At 21.2% G+C, this 25,849-nt stretch overlaps 1 protein-coding gene across 1 annotated transcript; it reads right to left on the bottom strand.

The window, feature by feature from the left end:
• Positions 1–901: 901 nt before the first annotated feature.
• On the bottom strand, positions 902–24,045 carry LOC129610889 (calcineurin subunit B type 1). The gene is made up of 4 exons (XM_055523668.1): positions 23,881–24,045; positions 23,437–23,476; positions 8,655–8,953; positions 902–2,239 (listed from the first exon to the last, which is right to left on the bottom strand). The coding sequence occupies exons 1-4, from the start codon at positions 23,881–23,883 to the stop codon at positions 2,069–2,071; spliced, it is 513 nt and encodes a 170-aa protein (XP_055379643.1). The 5' UTR covers positions 23,884–24,045; the 3' UTR covers positions 902–2,068.
• Between the last annotated feature and the right edge of the window lie 1,804 nt (positions 24,046–25,849).

The raw sequence follows: 25,849 nt of genomic DNA, 5'->3' as shown, positions 1-25,849 counted from the left end.
TGATTTAATTTCAATATCATTATTCATCAATTGATTTCATCTCAAAATGAAAAATGATATGTATTTAATTTAATTGTTAAGATTGTTATTGAAGAATAAGGAAATGCTGCTAATCAAATTTTGAATTGTAGTGTAGTTATCTTAAAAATTTCAATTATTGACAGAATGAGCATTTCGCAAAAAAATTTGCTAAAACTAAAAATAATAATATGAACTGATTTTGCTTTGAATAAATTAAGCAAAATACAACTTTTTAACACCTTGTATGACACCTTTCTTTTTATTTTTGTATAATTTCGTTTAATTGATAAATATATTTTATCTGTTTACCATGACGATTTAATTTTACATTACAAAATTGTATTTAAGAAATAGGAATAAAATATTAAAAACTTTATAGTTTATGTTTTAAATGATAAAATTTTAAATAAATTGTAAATTTTATTCAAATTAATGTACTATTATATAATTATATAATAGTGTATAATTTAATGAAATAATTAAAATTAAATATAAATAAAATTTTAAAGGACATTTTTATATCCTGCAGGATATAGCATGTAAACATAAAAATATTAATTTAAGAATTTAAAAATATTAAATATTCAAAAAAACGAATTAATATTTGTAAATGAAGTTATTAAATCGTCTTTAATTTAAGTAAAAATTTTATTAACGAATAATTTCTTAAATAAAGGAATTCTTCTTTCGGTAAATTTCATTTGCAATCACAAAAATATATAAAGAAATATGATAGAATTAATAAAAGAATATAAGAAGCTTTTAAATAAGCACGAATTTTTTAATTTGCTTCTCTTATATAGATTTCGAAATAATTTTTAAATTTTTTTTTTTTGGTTTTTCAATATTATGAATTTAAATTTTGTTTTTTTTTTAAATGTTTATTTAAAGATATTTTTGTATTTTTGAGAAATTTATTTATTTAGAATTTTTAAGGCTATAAAATATTTTCTTTATTTATTTTTTAATATTAAAATTTACATATTTTTTTTTGTTTTGAATTTTTTTTTTAAAATTATTTCCGCTTTTAATTAAATTAATTTTACATAATCTGTTTTTTTTTTTTGTTTTATTTGTGTATTTTTATATTTCAATAATTTTGTTTTTTTTTTGTAATTTATAATTTATTTTTAACTTATTTTTTTTTTCTTTTCAATTATTTTATCTAATGCAAATGGTATTTATTTTATTTTGAATGTTAATGTAAAATTTATGCACGTTTTGTTTTTTTTTACTTATTTGATCTGCTAATATTATTTTTATATCAAAAGAGAAACAGAGATGTATGATGATAACAATTGTTTTGCTTTCATTGTTTATTAATATTTATTATTATTACTTTTATAATAATTTATAATTATGTTTTGTTTTTTTTTATTTTAAATAAATTTTTGTTTTTGTCTTAAAATTAAATATCATTATTTTTATTCATTTAATTCTCTTTAATATTAATTTTAAATTTAAATTTAAGGTAGATAGATACAATTTTTTTTTCAATTTATTTTTTGCTTTGCTTTTTTTATATCTTTTTTTTGTGTTTTTTTTAATATATAATTTATTTATTTGTTTTTAGATAGTATAAAAAGGAAAAGAAAATATATAGAGTTTTTTCTTTTTTTGTTTTAGTTTTTTTTTTTCATTTATAAATTTATTTATTTATTTTTTTTTTAATTTTTCTTTTTATATATTTCACATTTTTTGTGAATTTTTTTAATTTATAATTATTTTTTTTAATATAATTATAATAATAATAAAAAAGATATTTTATTTTAATATATTAATAGGTATATATAATTTAATATTTTTTAAGTAGTCATAAAAGGTTTTTTTTTTTTAATAAAATTGATTCATAAAAAAAAATAACGAAAAATATATTATTAAAAGATAAAGAAAGAAGAAAGAAAAATAATAATATTCTCTTTTTTTTTGTTACTTTATTTTTTATGAAATATAAAATGAAAAAATTGTTTAAAAATTTAAAAAAATATAAAATATTTTAATTAATTTATTAATTATATATATACATACATATATATATAATTGAAACTTAAACATCAACAACCATTTTCTTGTGAATATCTGTATTACCGACAACCGAACAAAATTCATCAAAGGAAATTTTACCATCTCCATCTTTATCGGCAAAACAAATTGTTTTATCTACAATTTGTTGAAGTTGTGTATCTTTAAGATTATTACCTACCATCATTTTAAGCACCTGAAAAATAAAAAAAAAGTAAATATATTTATTATGTAATAAATATTTTCATTAATATAGGCAAAATTCGTATATATACATAAATATATATGTAGTTAATAAATATAATAATATTTATTTTGAAAATTTTGTTCACTGATAACCTGATTCAAAGTAAATTTTGAAAATTATGGTGTATTTAAGATAGTTGTTAAAAGCGTTAATTTAATTGTTGTTTTAAAATAGTTGTACTGTTTTTTGTTTGTGTATATATGTTTTATATATCATATATTATAATAATGTGAATTGACGAGCCTATTGTTAAAATTTTTTGGCTTTTTTGTAATAAAAATATTTCCACTACTGATTTTGTTTTTGTGAAAAATGGAAAATTTGGAAAGGGATTACTAATTTTATTTAGTGAAATTTAGTTCTAGTCGAAAATATTCAAATCAAAAATAAGTTGTTGCTAAACAGTTATCAATCGACTGTATGCAAAAGTTGTATACGAAAGTTGATATGCAAAAGTGACTTTTTGAGCATAAATGGTTTTTTGCTTTTAAATTTAATTAAAATTTTTCCAATCAAATTGTTGTAGACCGGCGTTTGAAATCATCGATTACACCTTGTGTTATTGACATATTTTGTACATGTGTTTAAAAATATTGTGAATGGTCAACAAAATAATTTTTAATTATAATTAATTGTAATTCAGACAGACAAATTAATATTTATAGATTGGATGGATAATATGTGTGCAGTCTACGTATCTATATCTTTATTTTATATGCATTTTAGAGGAGGGCAAATAAAAGTAAAAGCAATAAATATAAAATCAATGAACTTTAGATTAAAATGTAAGATTTTCATTATGAGAAATAAAATAAAACAATAAGAAAGAAAATAAAACGAAAATACAAAATGTTTGAAAAACTATTTAAGTCTTTTATATTAACCTGAGAGAGAAAAACTTAAAATAGGTATAAAAAAAAAATTTAAAACAAGAAGAATTTGATTTTACACACATAAAATTTTTCTTTTACATTATGCATGTATGCATATATATATGTACATGTTATTAGCATATACGTATGTATAAATATATATGAGAAAACTGACACCTTCTACTACCGGCAGCTTTGGCAAACACAAAAAAAAAAAAAACAGAATTACAAAAGAAAAATGAAAATTTTTCCTTGTGAAAATTCAATATATTCTACAAGTGGTATAATTGACAAGGTCGACTGATGTATCGGGGGTAAAAGTATTAAAATAAAAATAAAAGTTATAATTAAATTTGAAATAATAATTTCTTTTATTTCATTTTCATTTTATTGCTTCTGGCATATTTCAAATCAATAAATAATATGTAATAATAGTTATGAATGTAATAAAGGCACATAAAATTAAAAAAAAATTAAAAATAAAATTAAAGAAAAAAATTAATTTTAGAAAATTTTGATTAAAAAAACAAAAATAGAATCAAAAGAATCTGCTAAAAAACGATTAGCAAAATTATAAATTGGTAAAATTAAAAACAAATCAAAATTTAAACAAAAATTTAAGAATACAAAAAATTAAGACATTAGCGTTAATTATATAAGCAATAAAAAACCTCTAAGATTATTATAATTCGTGTATGTATGGCAATATATATAATAAAGGGTTCATTATAGTTCAATTATAGAGTTACCGCAGTTATTTTTTAGTTACCGGATTTCGATATTTTGTTAATTACATTGTTTTAGTATAAAAAAACTAATTTCTTAGTACATAGTTCATTAAAAAAATTAATACAAAAAAACTAGCAAATAGAGTCTAACAAAATGAAAAGCATTATTAAGTAAAAAATTGTTTTCATGTTCTGGGGATTTATTTCATTTACCTTCTTCAAAAAAACATCTTCTACAATACAATTAAGGAAAAAAAATGCTTCTTCTTTTGAATTTTTAAGATCTTACCAAATTAGTTATAAAATATTTTGGTGAAATTTAAACCTATTGTTTCTTGTTTTCCCTTTTTTTGCCGCTGGTTATGAATGTCGTTCAGGAATACGATTGATAAGGTTGATGTTAAATAGAACAAGCTCTTTTTGATCAGAGTTGAACAGTTGGGTTTATATTCAAATTTTATTCAGGAATGATTTTTTTTTTCATATGTGGCAAACAATCGAATCGTATATTTTTTTAAAATCGAGCGTATCCAAAAAAAAAAAAGTTCTGTGAGTGAAAAAATTATTAAATATAGTCATACGACATATATTGCCGAAAGGGTTTTGAATGAGCTCTATAAATTTTTCAGGAAAGCTTTTTTAAAATCGAATTCGGAGTTCCACAGCTTGAAAAAGGTTCTACAAAATTTCCAGTAAAGTTTTTTTTTTAATTTTCTAAATTTGTTTAATGGAGCCGTTGCAGTTATGTATATTAATGGACAAACTTTTTAAAAAAATCTATGACTAATGAAAAATCTACGATACTGGAAACCCTATGTCATCCTGTATACACACACATGACAAGACATGCTAAATAAAATAATTAAATAAAATATCTAAAATGACAAAATAATTATTTTTTTTTTTTTTGGTATTATGTAATATGTTATACATATATATGAAATTCATATAATGCAATATGTACTAATATCAAACTATGGCAATTATATATATGTATATAATGTATTAAGTATTGAGTAATATTTAGCAATTGGTAAAATATTTGCTTTAAAATATACAATATGTATGTAATATGTATATGCGGCATATATGACAATAATGATCTCATGATGGATTAATTAAATTACATATATATACATACATATTTAAATATAACATAATATATTGAAAAATTTATATAAAACGAAATTTGATAATTTGTACGCTTTTGGAAAATTTTTAAAATACCAGTCTTTAAATATGTACATGTATGTATGTATATCCATCGTTGTTTTTTTTTTATGATTACATAGTATGAGCGTGATAAAAATAAATATAAGTTAGAAGAGTTATTCATTAACAACTAAATTTTTAAAGATTTTTAATACATACGTATATATATAACATATATATGTATATGAATATATAAACGGAATTATAAAGATGTGACTAGAATAGATTGGTGAATGAACATATAGAATTCTATGTCCATGTGTACTCACATAAATATTTGTTAGAAGAATTTTTAAAAAAATTTAATTAACAAAATAAAAATACTATGTTAATTTATTAAATTTAATTTGATTAAAATGAAATTTGCCAAATTTAAACTTAATTAAAATGTAAAGAAAACGCAAATTTTAAAATACATATTATGTAATAAGTTTATTTGTAGTCATATGCATAAAATAACTACAAGCAAACTTGATGGATTAGTCTAATATAGCCAAAATTTGGAAAAAAAAACATTATTTTTTTTTTTTTAAAATTTGTTTACTTACTTAAAGCAAAATGCTTAAAAACAGCTTAACTTTAAAAATTTACCATTCTTTTTTTAGTAAATATCGATATTTTTTGTTTATTGAACATTAAGGTTTTATAAAAACGCTTTTTCTATAAATCTTCGCATATCTTTTATAAAAATTCTTACAAATAAATTAAATTAAAAAGAAAATATCGCTTCAATGAACACAATTTAATCTAACAAATTGTACTAGTAAATAGTATTATACAAATATGCATACACAATGTTGGGGTTTAAATGATTTAAAAATCGGTTCCATGTTCGAATAAAATTTGTATGTAGAATAAAATATTGGTGACGCAGTGAAGTAATAAACTGTTATACATAATAGCTATGAAACTGTTATAAAGATATTATTTGAAAAAAATAAAAAATGAATTTATGTCTATTGCTAGTATGATGCTAGCTGATTTGATTACATTAGAATTTGTTTTCATATATCTAATTCTAATACGAATAATTTTTTGTGTTACCTTTTTTAAATGCTTCTTATTTTCAATTCTAATCTTGCCATTTTGTTATATTAAGGGGTCAAAATAACAAGAAGAGTTAAAAAATTTTTTAAACTAGAGTATTTTTGAGAAACAGTGAAGAAAAAACTTGTTAGAATTAGATGAATTCCATCACTGTATATAATCAATAAAAATTAAATCTTTTTAAATAAATTATTTAACTATAGATATTGATTTTTTTTTTAAATACGATTTCTTTCCGATTTTCTTTCAATAAATTTAATGACAAAAATCTAAAATTGGTAATTTCAGTAATAATTGTTGACTCTTAACTAGTAATTATTTGAATATATAAGAAAATTAAATACGATATATAAAATATTTAGTCTTTGCATTAAAACTATTAACGAATCTATTATTATTTTTTTTTTAAATTCAACGTAATAAAAAAAAGGCCTAAAAAAATTAATTAAAAAATTTAAGAAAAATTTAATTTAATTTGGTCATGTTTTATGTAATTAAATAAAATACATAAATATAATGTCCATATATATGTATATATTTTTATTTTGTTTTAAACATTGAGAAATTTTGAGTTTAATTACAAAAATAGAACACTGAACATATTACCATATATGACATTTCAAATAATAATAAACGTTGTCAAAATCAATTAAATATTGTCAATGTGTCAAACAATAATCTTGGATTCTCATTAAAAATTGTGCGACTATAGTTGTTATAACCGATGAAAATATTGTATATCAATAATTGTATAAGTGAACGTCAAAAGTAACAACAATTTAAAGAAATTTATGAATCACACCATTTTTTTTTTGACAAATGCATAGCAAAAGTAATAATTCTTGTTTTTTTTCAAACATTCATTTCCTTATGATCCAAAGAAATTAAAACAAAAATATTTTATACCTACTATAATAGAATCAATTTATATTTTTTCTAATTATTATTATTTAACACATCTTATTTTTTAAGCTGTAAATTTTATTTTAATTTTATTTACATACATACATACGTATAGAGTATAGGTTACGTATGTATATGTCTATAATTTTTATAATTAATAATGTTAAATATGAAAGTGTCATGTGAATATAATTTCAAAAAAAGAAAAAAAAAAATAAACAAAAATATTTATATTTATAGGCCTATGTATACAAAATATTATATGTTAATATAATACAAAAATATAATTTACAGTGAACTCTTAGTAAGTAGTATGGAACATTCAGCAAAAGCTTATAAGAAAATAATGAGGCAACACAGTAAATCATAATGGTCAAATGATTAGATATCATTAGAGTAGACTTGTGTTCGAACAGTTATTTTTTTTGCATTAAATTTCTTACTTATTTATAGATACTTTAAAGTGAAATTAATAATTCTTTTTCGTACAATGTGGAAAAAAATTTAAAAGACAAAAAAAAAAAAAACAGAGAAAAAACGTTAATAAAATATAACAATAAACCTGTTTTATATATTAAATTATATTATTTGCTTGTTAGGTACCTAAAATAACTGTACTCTACTGTAAAAATTATTTTCTTTTGAATAAAATCTAGCTGAAATAATTTTTATTAAATAATAACAATTTAATCATTAAATAACATGGAAATTGCATTAAACAATAAAATATAAAATTGCGTTTTAGTAAATTTAAAATTTAAATAATAAAAATCAATGCAATAACAATTTTTTTTTTCAAAAAATAAAATATTCGTTTGAGAAATTAAATAGAGAATTATTGATTTTAGAACGACGAATCGTTTTAATCTTGAATCATACCGCAAATGACAGAACGATCGGCATTACATATTCACAAAAAAGTAATTATACTATGTAATAAAAAATATTAATGACACGTAAAATTCTTATGTTAATTTTCAGTTTTTTTTTTTTTTTTTGGCGGTACTATAAAAAGACTTTCCTGTGTTTTTTAGTACAACAAACATAATATATTTGAATGCTTGTATAAGTAATGCTCAAATATCAAAATTGAACGTGTTAATATTTTCTTTTAATTTTGGCAAATTGACAAGAAAGTAAGAAAAGAACATAAAATAAATTTTGTTTAATTTTTTTCTATCTAGCGAAAATTGAAAATTCTTTTTTGTATAAAACGAGACAAAAATTATTTCCGTCTCATTCAATGTACACATTCTTTGTTATTATTATCCCCTGAATTGTGTGATTTGTTTTAATTTTCAAATTTTTTTTTTCTAAATTTTATTCTTAATTTATAATAATTTCTTTTGGAATGAGTAAGGCGAAAAACAAACAAAATAAAACAAGAAAATTCAAAACAAATATTTTTGAATAAATTACTATAAGATTTTTACATATAAATAAATTTTTGTATTTTTAAGTTTATAATATTAAAATAAAAGTAAAAGCATTTGACTTTCTAAGAATGTATATACATATAAACAATATACATATATATGTAAATATAAAATTAAAAATAACAAAAATGTTTACATTAAAAATATTTAATTTTTTATAATTTACCTGAAACAGTTCACCATTTGATATGTAACCATCATTATCCATATCATAGATACGAAATGCGAACCGTAATTTTGATAGTTTATCACCTTTAACACTAAATTGTGATACACCTTGAATAAACTCTTTAAAATCTACTTCACCATTTCCATCGGCATCAAATATATCGATAACACGCTGTACCAATGGATTTTGTTGTAATTCTGGTAATGACATAAATTCATCTACACTTAATGCACCCGAATTATCCAAATCCAATTTACGAAAACGTTTGCCGAGACGACGAATTTCATCGGCATCAACTGTAAATTTTATTAATAATTATTAATAATTACATTTTATATAAAAATATATTAAATTATAAAAAATTTTTTAAATTAAAAATTTAAAGCTTTAGATAGGGAAGGTGTTAAACGATAGATTTTGAAAATTAAGAGATAATGAGGTTTAATATTTTGATTTTGTTTTATTACTTAATTTCTTATTCATATACATAGACGTAGATTATTTAAAATTTCATTTGTATAAAACATAATTTTTTTAAAACAAAATCGAGTTTTATACAAAATATAATAGGTAATACTTTCTTCATCTAAATTCCTATTTTTTAATGTTTGTTTATTGGGTTAAGATCTATAGAAACCTTTTCAATTATTTTGAAATTATATCAAAATTTATATTATGATCAGCCAAATTATTTTAAATTTATTGTTAACCTAAAATTTTCTTTCATTGAACTTTAATTTTCTTACTTGCTAAGAAAATTACATAACAGAATATGTTAACATTTTCCTATTAACGAACTATGACAGTATAATAAAACTTTTATTTCACATAGAATACACTTATAGTTGTATGTATGTATGTAACTTTGCAAAAATTTATAATGATTTTTCAAAATTAATTCACCTTTCTTTCATTTTTTCCATTTACTTTGTACAATTAAGAACTTGTTGCATTCTTTTGTTTTATTAGTGCCGGAGGTTTCAGATTGTATGAATTAGAATTTTTTCTATTGCTTAATAACAAAAAAAAAAAAAGCTAAATTGAAAATAGCATTTTTATTCATTTTGTCACTTTTTTATTTGTTTTTCTTTGTTGCAAATGTAATTTTTAATACCATATAAATATATCCTTTTTAGTAGAAGGATTTCATTTTGTTTTTCTATCAAAAGATAATTTCCTTCAATATGTTTGAAATGGTTTTTAAGTAGGATTAAATTATTAAAGGTTATTTGTAGGTGCACTACAATTACTAGGGCATACTTGTTATACACATTAACATTAAATTCATACAAGTCTATATTTCAACTTTAATTGTCTTTTGAGGAAAATTGTCCTCTAGCCCTATACTATGATAGTCTGACTATACAAATTAATTTTTAAAATTTTCAAAATTAAGAAAAGGTTGTATGACGGTCACCCTAACTCGTTACTTGAATTGCTTTAATTACAATAGCAGTCGTCCTTAACTTTAAATAAAAAAAAACGATTTTTGAAAGTTTGGTGGTGTTTGGTTTTTTGATATCGTGCTATCGGATAATTTCGTAAGATAGTCACATACTTTAAACGAAAACTAATATCGTAAATCCTTCGTTAAGATAAAATTGGTGTAGTATAATTTAAAAAGAATTTTTGTTGCTGTTAATTTGTTTACTTTGTTCCAATTCTTGTTTTCTTTTCGAACGAATGTTCGAAAGGTATTTTAAATTTACCAGTCCGTTTGTAACTCTTAAGAAATAAACGTTTGGGGTATACACATATAATTATATATATATATATATATATATACATATATACACATATAATTATATATATAGGGGTTTTTGACCAGTGCTCATTCGAATTTTGAGTCAATTCAATTATGTCTGTCAAATGTGTTATGAGGATAACCAAATTTTCACAAACAACTTAAAAATATTACAACAAGAATCTTATTACATTGCGATTGGCAATAGAACCTTATTAAATAGGGATAGCCTGTAAAGCTTCCGTAGTGGTATCACTCAATTTACAGGGTCAACCCTTTTTATTATACATATTAATTTTCTTTAAATTTAACTACCAACCCTTTAAAATCATCCTATAAAAGTGAAAACTGTTTTTATTCAAAATAGAAAAATATATTAAGTTTTAAGATTTTTTAAATCAGAGGAAAAACGCTTTCAGATTGTCTTGTTCAGCTAAAAGAATAAAGTTTTCTAAAATCTTATTTTTTCTTAAATTTGTATTATTTTTTATTATTATTTAAAAAACAAGTCCCGTTAATTTAAAAAAAAAAGGCCATTTCTAAAAGAAAATGGAGACTAATAAAGCTGATGATTAAGTTAAAAAGAAATGTACATACATACTTAAATATGTATGTACATGAGTACAAACAAAGATACTTATTATTTAGATATCCTATTACAATAACATTTCAGTAGTATGCGAAAAATTTGTACATACATTTATTCTATTCGTATTTTGTTTTTGTTTTGTTAGAATATGTAAATCAAAAACATTTTATTTTGACTTTTTGCCAAGAAATCATAAAATAATAGACGACAATTTATCTTACAAATAGAAAAAAAAAAAAAACAAAACATAAAATTTTAACGATTTGCTGCTGCTTTATTTCAAAACTGATTGTTTAAAAAAAATACGCACTTAAGCAATTTATCTTTTAACTACATCAATTCTATATAGTAAACAAAAGAGGGTAAGTATAATTTTTGAAAAAATCTAAAAAAATGTAATGTAACTCTTTTTTTTTTCTAACACAGATTCAATAAAATTCAATGAATAATTGAAGAAAAATGAAAGTTTTTGTGTTTACTGAGTATTACAGTTATTCAATATACATACGAATATGTGTATGTAGTTATGTATGAGATTATGTCGAGAAATTGGTAATAAATGAAATACATCTTACTGTTTTGCATCCTTTTTAAAATTAACTTAAAGACGCATATGAAATTTAATGGCAGATAACTTTAACTATATGTATGTATGTATCGATGTGTGGTTTAATGGTTCCGGTAAAATTTTCTTGAAAAAAAGCTAAAAAGCATCTGAAATTTATACAAAGATTAAAATATTTAATCATTTAGAATCAAAATATGATTTGAATTGATAGGAGTAAAATAAAAGTACAAAATATTTCGTGTACGAAAGTAGTTCAAGTTTCATTTGGAAATAACTGGTCCAAATGAATGGCATTATCTTTTAAAAAACAAAAAAACTTTTCTTTGCAAAAACTCATTAAAATTTATTGTTGTTATCTGCATTTACTCCCATTTTTCTAAATTTTTTAAATTTTCTAGAAATTATAGGGAACGAACGGCTTTATTACCAAGCTCTGTAAAAATATCATGGTCGCCCATTTTTTTTACCCAATGAAAGAATAAAGTCAAAATTATTATTTCAAATTTTATCTGTCTTATTTTAGCGGTTTGGTGGAATGTGACAATTAAAAAACTTTTTCAAGTGACTGCCTTTATTTCATTGAGGTTAACAAAAGTACAATGTAGCGTACATTGTACATTTTTAATAAATTTTTGTACAGAATTTTCATAACTGGTCTAAAAATCACTCTGACATCTGGAAAATATAAATCTTTGCTTAATTTTTGTAAATAAAATAAAAGGTAACATTAAATTATCCATAATCTCATTTAAATTAAAAAAATACTTAAATTTAATATTAATAATGCTGTTGTTTTTTTTTTTTTTTTTTTTGAAAAGTACAAATTCTTATGCATGTACAATGTATATGTAAGTCGAACATACATACATATCTACACATATACCCAAATATTTAATTTAATATAAATAGAGCATAAAACTCTTTACTTATTTTTTATTGTTTTTAATTTATGTTTCTTTTTTTTTTGTTTAGCTTGAAGCGAATTTTAATGGAAGTAAAAATTTTCTACATATCTATTATCAAATAAATCTTTTGAATACTTAAATATATTTAACTGTATACACAATTGTATATACATATCCATTTATGTACATAATATCTTTACATAGATAAATGAGAGCTTCTAAGCCACTTCTGTATATAGATATGCATTATTTTATGAATATAAATTAGATATATGCATATGATATAAAGTATGTACTTTAATATGTCGCATAATATACTTATTATATATTATGTACATATATTTATTTAAATATATATATATAATATTATTATGTCATACATGGAATAAATGTATACATAATAAATTATGGTATTTTACACATGTTATTTATTTTTGTATAATTTTTTTTGTTGAGTGGATTAAGACGAAAGAAAAAATATACATACATAAGATATATTTTTTGTATAACAAAAATTTAATTATTAAAATTATGGTTTCTTAAATCATTTTTTAATATATAAAATAATAAAATTTTAATTAATAATTTTTTTAAAGAAAATTATTTAGAATTTATTTTAAAAATAATTATGAACAAAAAAAAAATATATTAAAAATAGCTGAAAACTGAAAGCGTTAAAACACTCCCATTAAATTTTTTAAACGTCATAAAATCTGATAAACAAATAAGGAAGTACGCAATTATAATAAAATTTTATAAAGACAACACACATACACAAGAATGTACTCAAATTTTGAATAAAATGATAACGAGTTAAAAAAATTATAATTAAAGTGTCAACAATATTAAATATTGTTGATAAGAAAATATTAAAATCTGTTCTCCTAAAATGAAAAAAATTTTTATTTTTTTCATTTAGTATACGGAAATAGCAATTTGATAATAAGAATAGCAATTTAATAAACAGCTGACTAGCAATATTTTCTTCATGAGTGAAAATGACGTTTTTTATAATGTTTTTAAATTTAATAGAAGTGTAAACGCTTTTAGTTTTCAGTTGTTTTCTTTGTGAAAAGAATTGTAAAATGAAAGAGAACTGATTTAACTGATAAAGTTTCAAAAAACAAATAATGAATCACAACATAGAAAAAAAATATTACAAAATTAATGCAATAGCTCTGTATTATTTTTTTTTTAATATAAAATTTTTTTGGGAGCAAATTTTGGCAATCAATGGTTGGTTTCTTTCATATATTTCTGTGACATTAATTAGTCATAATTTGAACAAACTCTTTAATCATTTTCAATTATAAAAAAAATGTAAACAATATCATAATTAAATTTTATATAAATTATTCTGCATATTTGAATAAATTAGAGTTGAGATAATTAGACTAGAGAAAATTTCAACTTTCTGTTATCGGACACAAGCTTATTTCTTCTACGTTTTCAAAATTTAAAGATAACAATTATAATCTTACATTTCAACGGAAATATTCGGAACGAGATAAAAAAATATTTAAAAAACAGAAATACTAGAATATAAAACTAAAGAAAACAAACAAAAAAAAAACAACACTTATAAAAAAACGCAAATTTAATTATTATTCAAAGTTTATGCACTTTGCATCTTCAAGTTCATACACAATTTCATTTAATAATTTATAATAAATGTTTTGTGAACTTTTGTATTTTTAATAATAATCTAAGCAAATTCTATAATGAAAACATTCCATTAACATACTTACATATGTTTTATAGAAAATTTAGTATTTTAGATTAAACAATAAAAGAATAAACAATAAATTAAAATAAAAACAAAGCATGATAAGAGAAAATATTATGTTGTTAAAAAAAAAATTATGCCAATTAGCGCCACTTACAAAAAAAAATAATCAATTATCGAGCATTATTGACTAATTCTTTTTGCCTATCGAAAAATTTGTGTTATTTTATGTTTAAGATCTAAATAATTACAAAAAAAAATTACATATATTTTAAGAAAATATTAGATTTTCGAAAAGTTGGTTTGTTAAGTATATTTATTAGAAAAAGTTCGATAAAATTAATTTTTCGATAAGAAAAGTTATAAATATTTTTTTTTCATTTAAATTTTCTGCCAAAACACTTTGAAAATCCTTTATTAATTATAAATTCTTATTATTTTTGATTATTTTTGCTTAAACCGATTTGAACGTTAAAAATTTCGACATTTAGCATATTTTCATTTCAATATTTAATTAGAAAAAATTATCTTAATTCAAGTAAAGCGAAAAAAACTCGAGATTTTGAATAAGATTGAATTTATTTTCCAATTTAGAATAGAGTATAGCTGTAATTAATGTTCTGGTCATAAACATAGGTGATTTGAAATGTTACTATTGCACAAATTAAAGTCTGTTCAACAATTTGGAAAAAAAAAACAAACTACTAAAGCACAAAAAAATTTAATGGATCCAGAATAGCTATTTATTTTACAAAATCAAGACATTTTGTAAGTAGTTATTATATATCGTATTCCTAAATTGTATGAATGAACTTTGTAAATCTAAAAACTACTTAATAATAACTTATTATTTTGCAGCGTTACAACATTCGCAAATAGTTTTGCTGCATCGAATAACTACTTTTTAAATTGCTTTTATGTTAGTTTAAAACTACAAATAACGCCATGACGCTGATACACTGGTAAGATTATGCTATGGTACACTGGTATTCAGTATGCTATAACTTGTGAAAAATCAAAAAAATCTGAATTGTAATATAAAAATATCTACAATTTACAAGAAAGTTTCGAATAACTTTGTTTCCAAAAAAAAATTTTAACCGGAATGTAAACCAAAACAAAAGCACCCTGCCACTAAACAAAAACAAAAAGACAACAAATTAGCTTTTAATAACTAGAAAAAAAAAAAACAAATATTTTAAAACATAATATTGACTGTTTCAAGTTCCACTTATAAATATCTAAAAATTTAATTAAATTTATTTTTATTGGCAACACAGAGCAATACTCATGAGTCGAGAGAGAAAGAAGAGAGCAATATTATGAAAAAAAAAATTTAAAGATATTCTAAAAATTTTGATACATTTTCACCTACTCAATAAATTTTGTGTATTTTCTTTTTTTTTAAATATTTCAAATTATTTTGTTAAATTAAATTCATTACAATTAAAATTCATTACAGTAGAAAAATTTACAAATTAATGTAAAGTGACAAAACTGATCGAAAATTAGAAAAAGAAAAGAAAAATAATAAGATAACAACAACAACAACTTTGTAATTAAATTTCGATTTCAATTTAAATACTTAAAAATTTTGAATAAAAAAATTTCAAAATTTCATTATACATAAATGTACCCATAGGTTATAGGTGAAATGTACACGGTATTTGTTCTATATTATGTATAAAATATTATTGTAATTTTAAATAAATAAAAAAAATAAGCGAAGAAAAAAAAATGGAAACCACACACAAGGCAAGGACAAAAATTATATTTTATTATAATTTTTGTTTTCTTTGTATAATTTATTGCCAAATAAAAAAGAAGGAAACAATAAATTAAAAGCAAAAAAGAATCAAAAATATTTCGTTTTAAATAATATTTGGGTTTGGAAAGCAAAACAATATAATACAAACATACACATATTTATATATGTATGTATGTGTGTATGTATGGATACATAATAAAATTTATGTTATTAATGATGCATTTAACTTAAAGCGGACCATCCAATTTCTTATTGATTTTTTTTTTTTTTATTATCAATTTATCAAAATTTTGATAAAAAATGAAAGTATTAGAAAAAAAAAAATGTTTTTTTTTTTTCCGGCAAACAAAAAGAAAATCAAAAAATTCTTAAGATTATTATTGGAAAATTTTGATAGCACTCATTCAATCATTATTAAATATGGAAATATTTTAAAACTAAAAAAATAAAATTCATTTTTCATTATGTAGGGTGGACCATTCAATTGTTTTTAATAATAAATCATAAATTGTTAGTAGAAAACATTTATTTCATATTAAGTGTCTTGTTTGATACGAATCAAAGGTTCCAAAATAGATAATTTTGATTGGAAAAATAAATTTACCAGAAATATTTTGTGACTTCAAGACAGAGTTTTTATATTAAACATTGTTCATGGATTTCGTTTAATTTGAGAATTGTGTGGTGTTCTGTCTTTATTATTATTCCCATAAAATCAAATTTTCATCAAATTTTTATTACATTAATTTTGGTAAATGCTTTTAATTTGTCAAATGCTATACTTAATACGGTTTAAATATACAATTCGCTATTTATACAAACTTCGGTATTGGTATGTACACAATTCGGTATAATAATTTACTATTCCAATTGAAAATATACAAGTATACTTACTGTAATTTACTCAAAATATTATTATATTTTATTAGAAATTCATTAGCCAATTGTTTTTAATATAGTTAAATATTAACTATTTTTAGAATATAAAATTTTTCCCACAAGGAACAATAAAAATTTTAATCATTTTAAAACAAAACTTTTATAACTTTATTGGTTACTTTGTACATACGCCCACCCTTGTTAAAGTACGTATCCATTTTTATTTTATGATTTTTCATTTAGAATGAATTAATGTCTTAAATCAAAATAATGGTAACAAGGAGTAAAAAGAAAATTATTTTTTTTTTATAATTAAAATTAAATTAAGGTTAAAATCATTTGAATTTTAAGTACTACTTGTATGTAGAAAATCTTTATAAAAATATGAAATATTATATTTTTTTTTTATTTAAATGAATATTATTTTTCAGATACAAGAGGAATATTTAGTAAAGCAAGAAATAAGAAATAAATTTGAGTACCAGCAAATGTCGTTAAAATTAATGAAGTGACGAGAGAACATTTTAAAGAAGTTTTGCTCTATAATTTGTGGTAATCGTGTTATTTGGAATACTATTATAAATCAATACTTAACCTATTCCAATTTAAACAGGAAACAAAATAATAAAGCTTTGGAATAAAATCTTAAAATTTTTTTATATATTCAAATTTGATCCAAAACAAATTGACTTAGAATTAGATTTAAAATACGCAATGATTTTGTTCAAAATTTTCACATACACATTCTATTAACATATTATTAACCCTTTGCACTATGAAGTCACCTCTGGCGTGACAAAAATATTTTTCTCTAAAACTCTGAAGTCACCTCTGGCGTGACAAAACAGTTATTCATGCATGCGCAATTCAATTATTGTTAGTATTGAGTGCATTCTCCAAGTAATTACTTCATACCTAACATATGATATCAAAACCCGAAAAATTAAATCAGAGTTGGTCGAGAACAAATTAGAAAAACAATTATAGTGCAAAGGGTTAAGAAAAAAATCTTGTATTAAAGTACCTAAACTTTTTAACGCCTTAATATATGCAAATTAAAATTTCAAAATTAATACGAAAATACACCATTACAAAATAAATTTTTTTTAGCTAAAATTTTCTCTAATTACAAAATTATCAAAACTCTTTATTCAAAACAAAAAAATTTTCATAAAACATTTTTAAAATATATTGATCGTTAAGAAACAGCGACCTTCTGAAGATGTGAGCTTTTAAATTAAATGAAAAAAATGAATATAAATGTACATATGTATATATGTATATGTAATTACATTGTAGTTGAGTCATTTTCACATAACATGGTCTTTTCTCACATAAAATTCTCCTTTACTTATTTTTTTTAACTGTCTTTTGGGAATTTTTTACTATCATTACGGGTTAGTAATGAAAAAAAAAAATTAATTTTATTAACGTATCATTAAGGAATTTTATCATTAACTACATTCAACAAAATATTATTTAATTAATTCGAAAATAATAAATTAAACTCAATATCCCAAGGATAAATTTTAGAGGTGATCAGATTATAGAGAATCCTCAAAATATAATGTATTTAAGTAATCCGTTTGAACAGCAATTAATTGATTCATTTTGAATTAGATATTCGATTTATAATGAAATTTATATAACATTTCAATCATTGCGAAAATATTTAAAATTGTAAACATAGAAATTCACAATGAATAATTATGTATTATATTATTATGTATGTTATTTATTGCAGCAATATATTGGATGCAAACATTCAATGTTGCCACAATGTTATTATGCATTTTAAAACTCTATTTAATTTTTCAATAAATATATTAGAACTTGAGAGTAATTTAAAGAAATTTTTATAATAAATTGCATATAATGAGATATTATCAGCCCTAATATGAATTAAGCTCTTAAAATGATTAAGCTATTATAAATTTCATGTGAATGTTATATTAATGTGGAATGGTAGCCCCACTTTTCAAACTTTAATATCTATATTTTACTAGAATAATCACATATTTATGTTTACATTTTTAATTTTACATTTATTGCATTACTACGATTATTTGAAATAAACTTCAAAAATTATGACATTTATTTGCATTACTCGTAAAATTCGTAAATATCGAATTGTATTATGAAATTCATAATACAATTCATACTTAAAAGAAACGATTCAATTACATTCGAAGAAAATTTTATCGGATCTCAAATACTTTACCGTTCATAATTTGAACATTTTTTTCTTTATACTTTAATTTAAAGAGTACAGACATTATTTTTAATAAGATATTTTTAAAAGTTCCTTACAAAAAACAAAAAAAGAAATTTAAAAAATTAAATAAATTTAAAAATATTTTTAATCAAACAAAAATGTAAACTAGAAAATAATTTTGAGTAAATGGGTTTAACAAAACAAGAAAATCGAAATGAAAAATTTGACTTGTCACAATTTGAACACAAAATTTTTTAATTAATGTTATTTTACTTGTAGGTATGCACAAAGAAGTTGACTAGAACTAGAATTTAATAATATGTGCTTATATTGAGTTTATAAAGTGTATAATGGTAAGAAGCAAATGAAAAAAACATGGAAAGCTGCAAAGAAACTATGTGTTGAATTATCTGATAAAATACATAATCCATCATGTTTCAAACATGAAATTTCTTCGATTAGTTTCATCCTTCAAACAATTCACAAAAAAAAAAACATTCTTGACAATTTAAGTTCTAGTTCTACATACATATTAATAAATCTATTCTATTAATCAAAATTTATTTCATAATCCCAAGTTAGTGAATTATTTTGTGTGCGCTTACATGGTCGAAAAATACAAAGTGGTTTGATTACAAATAAAAATTACAATAATTAAAAAGTTAAAATTTTTTCTCTTGATTGTTTTCAAGACAAACAAATAAAAAAAAATGCAAATTCTAATTAAAAAATTTTGTGATATGATAAAAAATATACAAAAAAAAAAGATAAAAGCGATAATTTGAGTCAGTTAATTAGCGAAAACAAAAGAACAAATAATAACATACAAACATATGTACAATATGTTGATAAAACGTATTTGTATTCATTAACATAAATTACGAATTTGAGCGCGTTTAGAAATAATGATTATTAAAAAAATCTATATATGAACGTAAAAATGAACAGGTGAAAATATTTGTAAATGTTGATTATTGTACAAATCATAATATACTATTCGAAAACAAACTTAACCCCTTGCCTTACGATTAAATCTCGAAGAATAGTACGCGTGCAGACACAATTAAATTTAGAGCAATTCTATGAATGGAATTATGATAAAATAAAATTAAAGTATTTTTGGTTTTATTTAATGTTATACCGTTATCTATATTATGATCAATTTAGCTAGAATATAAAAAAGCAACAATAATAATATTTTTATTTTTACAAGTTCAAAGAAATTCAGATGATTTTAAAAATTAAAATATACTTATTGTGGGCGATGCCCGTCAAATTCGAATTTAGTACAAAAAAAAAACCTTGACGAGCGTAATTTCCACTCAAGGGGTTAAATTACAATTCCAGAAACTCTAAATATTTTCTAATTTCTATAAATACTTATATGCCATGCATCTTATTTGTTGTATCTTATTGAATACAACAAACAGATTTTACCCTTGTACATATATTAAAAACGAATTATTACCGAGTGTTTATTAAATGAGAATAAATTGTTTATTATCTTGTTAAAAAATAATTCAAATATCTTGAAATCACAATTTAAAGATTTTTATAGAGCAATTATAAAATTGATTGCTTTTTCAATTAATAATAATTGTATTTATTTATAAATAAAAAAAAAATAAGAAGAGTCGAGGTCTAATTTTTTTTTATTTTTTTTTTTGCCTTAATGTCCTTTAAAGTGCTATTAGTTTGTAATACTTGTACTAATTCTTTGAAACTGATAACGAGGCATATAACTTTGTTTGATTTATTTTTTTTAATTGAGTTTGAATACTTTCATAGTTTGTATAGCCTCAAGAAGTAAAAACAGAAAAAAAAATATTTTTTCTTGAAAGATTGTTTTTATTTATACCTTTTTTTTTAATCATTTCATATTCTAAAAGTTTGAAATTCTTTTCTCGTTGAAGAACTTTTTCATTGAAAAATTATCTAACTAGGTATAGCTTACCGCCTATATCCTTATTCTTTTGTACACAAAAAGAAATTTTCAAATTTTGTAAAACAATTTTTTTAAAATAAACTGTTTTAAATACTTATGTATGTATATATATGTATATATGTATTTGTTTCAATTTCTTTTACTTGGTTTGTTTAATTAGCAGTTTTATTACGGAAAACAAGAAAAATTCTTATAAAGGTGTGCTGGAATGTAAGGGCAATTACCCACATTATGTATGACATTTGTACCTTACATATGAAACTTTTAATTCGTTTAGGGATTATTTATATGAAGAAATAATAATACAATTTAAAATACAATTTAATTTATTCTTATATACATTACATACATATGTGCGTAAAGATGGTAAGCAGCTAATTAACACAACAAATAAATATTTTCATCATGTTTTTTTTTTATCAGTATAAAGTAATTTAGCGGCGATCTTAATACCAAATTTGTATCTATAATGTAAAGAAGTAAAAAAAAAAATAAAATATAAGCAGAACAAAAAGAAAAATTAAAGAAAAATAAGAAGAAATTTTATTTGAAAAGTTTTTTTTCTACCCCACTCGTTTTATTTATTTATTTTAGTTTTACTTATTTTTCTCTCAACTTTTTGTTTTTTGTAAACACAGAACATTTACATGAATTTTTCTTATTTTTTATTATTATTTTTAAAGCCTTTTTTGTTTAAAAAAAAATCATACATACATAGGTAGGTACATTATATAAACATACTCGTACATACAACATGTACATTATATTTTATATTTAATATGAATTTATTACATAGGTATTTAATTTTTTGGAAAATACAAAAAAAAATTTTTTTTAGAAAAGATTTTTGTTTATTATTTAGTGGTATGAGTTTTTTTTTTTTAATTTCTTCATCAAATTTTATGAAAATTCAATAATGAGTTTATATGTAGCATATGTACATATAGAAAAATATTGAAATATTTAGGTAGGTATAGATATTGCAGTGCGTACATTTTTTCTAATATGTACATTGTCCATGTATTAGGTAGATTGTACATTAAACTGTACATTATTGAAGAGAGATATGGGTGAAGGATCTAGTTTCTCATCATCGCCAAGATTGTGGCCTACCCATATCTCTTTTATATTATCTTACAGTATTAGATATTTATTATATTAATGTGTCTTAAATTTTAGAGGTAATCAGCAAAAAAATTTGTAAAAATAAATTCATAATAGTATTGAAATTAAAAAATTCTTTAATTTTGGGAGTAAGTTAAGTAGGTAAGTTGGTATTTAACTGAATTCATATTTGGATCTATCTATATTATTTAGTTGTACCTGTATTTTTTTAGTAAATACAAATATAAATTGAATTAGAACGAATTTTAATATACTTAATGTTTTATATGCATATATAAATATCTATATGAGACATAAATGCAAATTCTAAAAATATTTCATTGAATTAAAATTTTAGTTCATATATATTTTAATAACCACAAAACCCATTTGACTAAACAAAAAAAAACTTACAAATAACAATAATGAAAACTATAATAGGGGGGTAAGTAAGGTACCTACGTATTGAAAACTTTATAATTTTGTTTTTCATTTTTTTTTTCTTCTTTTGATTTTGTAGGTATTTTACATATTAAAAACTGATCGTAACAGGTGGGAAATTTATTTTTCTTTTCTTTTCTCTTTGTTGATATTTAATCAATTCCACATTACTTTTATTGTATATTTCAAAATACATATGTACATATGTACATAGATACATAATTACTTAAGTATATTTGAAAAATAAGAAAATTTATATGTGGGTACGTTAAAAATTAGCCACGTTTTTTAAGGAAAAAAAAACTTTATTGCATTTAATATAAACATTCATTCAATATTTATAAAATTTAATTGTTTATTAAGTAAAAAATTTTCCGTTTATTTATCGTTATTATTTTTTAGTTTCTTTTTTCATTTAATAAACAAAATCTTCTTTTTTTTATTTATACTTGAATTAAAAAATATTAACGTTATAACTCTTAATAAAATATACTGTTATTGAATTTGTTGTTTTTTTTTTGTTATTTCTTATGGTATTTAGATTTTGGTCACTAAACGCGCTACAAACAACACAAAATATTAATAATAGCGCCAAAAAGAAGCAAAAAAAAAAGGAGAAAAGCAGAAAAAATTTTTTTTTTCTTTTCTTTTTAATTTAATTTTTTACCTAAAATATTAAAAATAAAGTTTTAAAACACACTTTTTAAAAATAAATCAAAATTTTTTTTTTAATTTGTGATTTCTTATTCAATATTTTTTAATGGCATTCAATAGAAATTGTAGATAAAAAAAAATTTATAAATTTTTTTTTTCTTTTTTTTTTCACATTAGATAGATATCAAATGAAAAAATCTATATACGCATAAACACATTAATATATGAAAGTTTTACTTACAGTTGGAGCACATCTCCATGGGTAAAGAAGTCTCGTTACCCTGAAAATTAAAACAAATTCATAATATAACAAAAAAAAAAAACCATTAAGAAAAATTTTGTACATAAATTTAAACCATTTAATTTTTCCTTTTTTAAACATAATTCTTTTTTTTTTCTTGTGGTATAACTCTATATTAAATTTTAACAAGGTCAAAGAAAAAATCGTCTTATCAAATTTTCTTTTTTTTGTTAAATATTTACTAGCCGATGTCATTTTAGACGACTTTTCCTTTTCAAGAAATTTTTTCATCCATAAGGTAAAGGTACACCACTTGTATATTATTCCTCTACCTCTATAATATATTCACTAAACAGGTCAATGATGAAAAATTTCCTTTTGGCTAATACATCAAAAAAAAAAAAAAATTCTTTTTTTTTTTTCTTTGCCATATCTTTTACTCACCATATTTAATTAATTTTCTACTATAACACTCTAAAATTAACTATATTTTAAATTAAAATAGCTAAAATAAATTGTTTTGCTAAAATTTCTTTTTATATCTCGTTAATTTTGACTACTAAAATATTTTTTCTTGTTTGCTCCTAGAACAAAATTTACAGAACTACGTTATCGATTAAAAATGGCGTATGACATTTTGAGGAAAATAATAAAAATGAAAAATATATAGTGTCAAAATATTTTTTGACATTAACAGCGTGAATTAACTAGTGCACTCTATTGAGAAATATATAAAACTAAGAGAATAAATAGTAAAGAGTGACATCTATTCGCGTTATGTTTACGATCAAATTACATATCAGAAATTTTGATACAATACTTTAATTAAGTAAATTTTGGATTTAAATTGAGTCCTCACAAAATATTCTAGTACAAAATCGTGTAGGAAGGAAGGAAATTGAGTTTTATTATTTCATTTTCTCCTAAATGTCAAAAAAATTTCAACTGGGCAACACAATTGCAATTGACGAAAGTAGAGCACAAAAATTATGAGTCATTATTGTTGACATTGTTTTGAGCTATATAATAGAAGTCATAGAATTGTTGAAGTTTGAATTGTCAAGTACCACGAAATTTTACTTTTGTCTTTTAAGAAACGTCAAAAAATGTTTTTAAGGATCTTCTGGCAAAACAATGTTTTGAGAGTGTGACTTTCGCTCGAAATTTTAATCCCACAGTGACAGTGTAACAAACGTATGTAAAATAGGTATTGGTAATAATGGTAATTTGAAAATAGGTAAATAAAATATGTGAAAAATATTGAAAGCTCTCACGAAAAAGATCTCTAATTTTTCTCCATATGACGCTCATATTAGCGTTTAAATCCAAATTTTAGATGAATAAAGTAAAGAATGGGTTCCAAATTAACATGTCATTTTAAACCTTTTGTTTTTACATTAAATGAATGCTTTACTTAGATTTGTGTTTTAAATCAATTCACTTTTTCAACTTTAATAAAAAAAATACCCCGGCTAAAAATATGTAATGTGAATCCGATTTTATGACATTATTATTAATTGAGAAAGAAAACATGTGATTCTTCCATATATGTTGCCAAATTATCACATTCTTCCGTAAAAAATTTTTGAAATATTTTTTTTCATGATTAATACCAATGCTTTTATTGTAATTTCATTATATTATGTAAATACTGTATCGCTGCTTTATCATCTTCTCCTCGTCTTCGTTTTTCTTTTAAGTTGTAAACGTTATTTATTAACAAGATGGAAAAGTGAATTCACATTACAATGTAAATAGCTTTACGAATTCACGATAGATATCCAATCTATTAATTCACAATAGATAAACCATCTATAAATGACATTAGATTTAAATTTCAGGGCGCTTTGGTTTTTTAAATTTTGATAAATCTTCAACATAAGAATAAATAAAACATTACAATTTTAGGGAAATTCTTTTATTTCCCAATTCACAATTCAAATAGTTTCGTTTTGAATATTTTTATAATGAGTTTATTGTTTATTGGTAATATATAAAATTGGTAATAAAATATGGCAAATAGACTTTAAAATTTTTGAAATTGTCTTGTTCCTTATAATCGATAATTCTCTGTGGGTTATAAAAATTTTTCTGAAGTTAAAAGTAACAAAAAGTCAGAAGAGTAAAGTAAGTATTCAATTTAATAAAATATTTACTCTTTAATTTTTTTCAAATTTTTTTATAGGACATATTGCAATTTAGTGTTTGAAATTTTAAAGCTGAAAAAGCTAACATCGTTAGATAAACTATATTATACGAATAAATATATGTACATACATGTATATATGTATGTATGTTCCTTTATGACAATTTTTCGGATTGCAGTTTTAAAATCAAAATTTTAATAATTATCGCTTTTAATGGTTTTTAATTATTTTATTGGTGATTAATTCTTATTATAACAACACGTAAT

Source organism: Condylostylus longicornis, unplaced genomic scaffold (genome assembly GCF_029603195.1).
Source record: "Condylostylus longicornis isolate FDR11 unplaced genomic scaffold, ASM2960319v2 ptg000048l, whole genome shotgun sequence".
Classification (NCBI taxonomy): Eukaryota; Metazoa; Arthropoda; class Insecta; order Diptera; family Dolichopodidae; genus Condylostylus; species Condylostylus longicornis.
The sequence above is the reverse complement of the archived record's forward strand: the minus strand, read 5'-3'. Positions and strand labels throughout refer to the sequence as shown.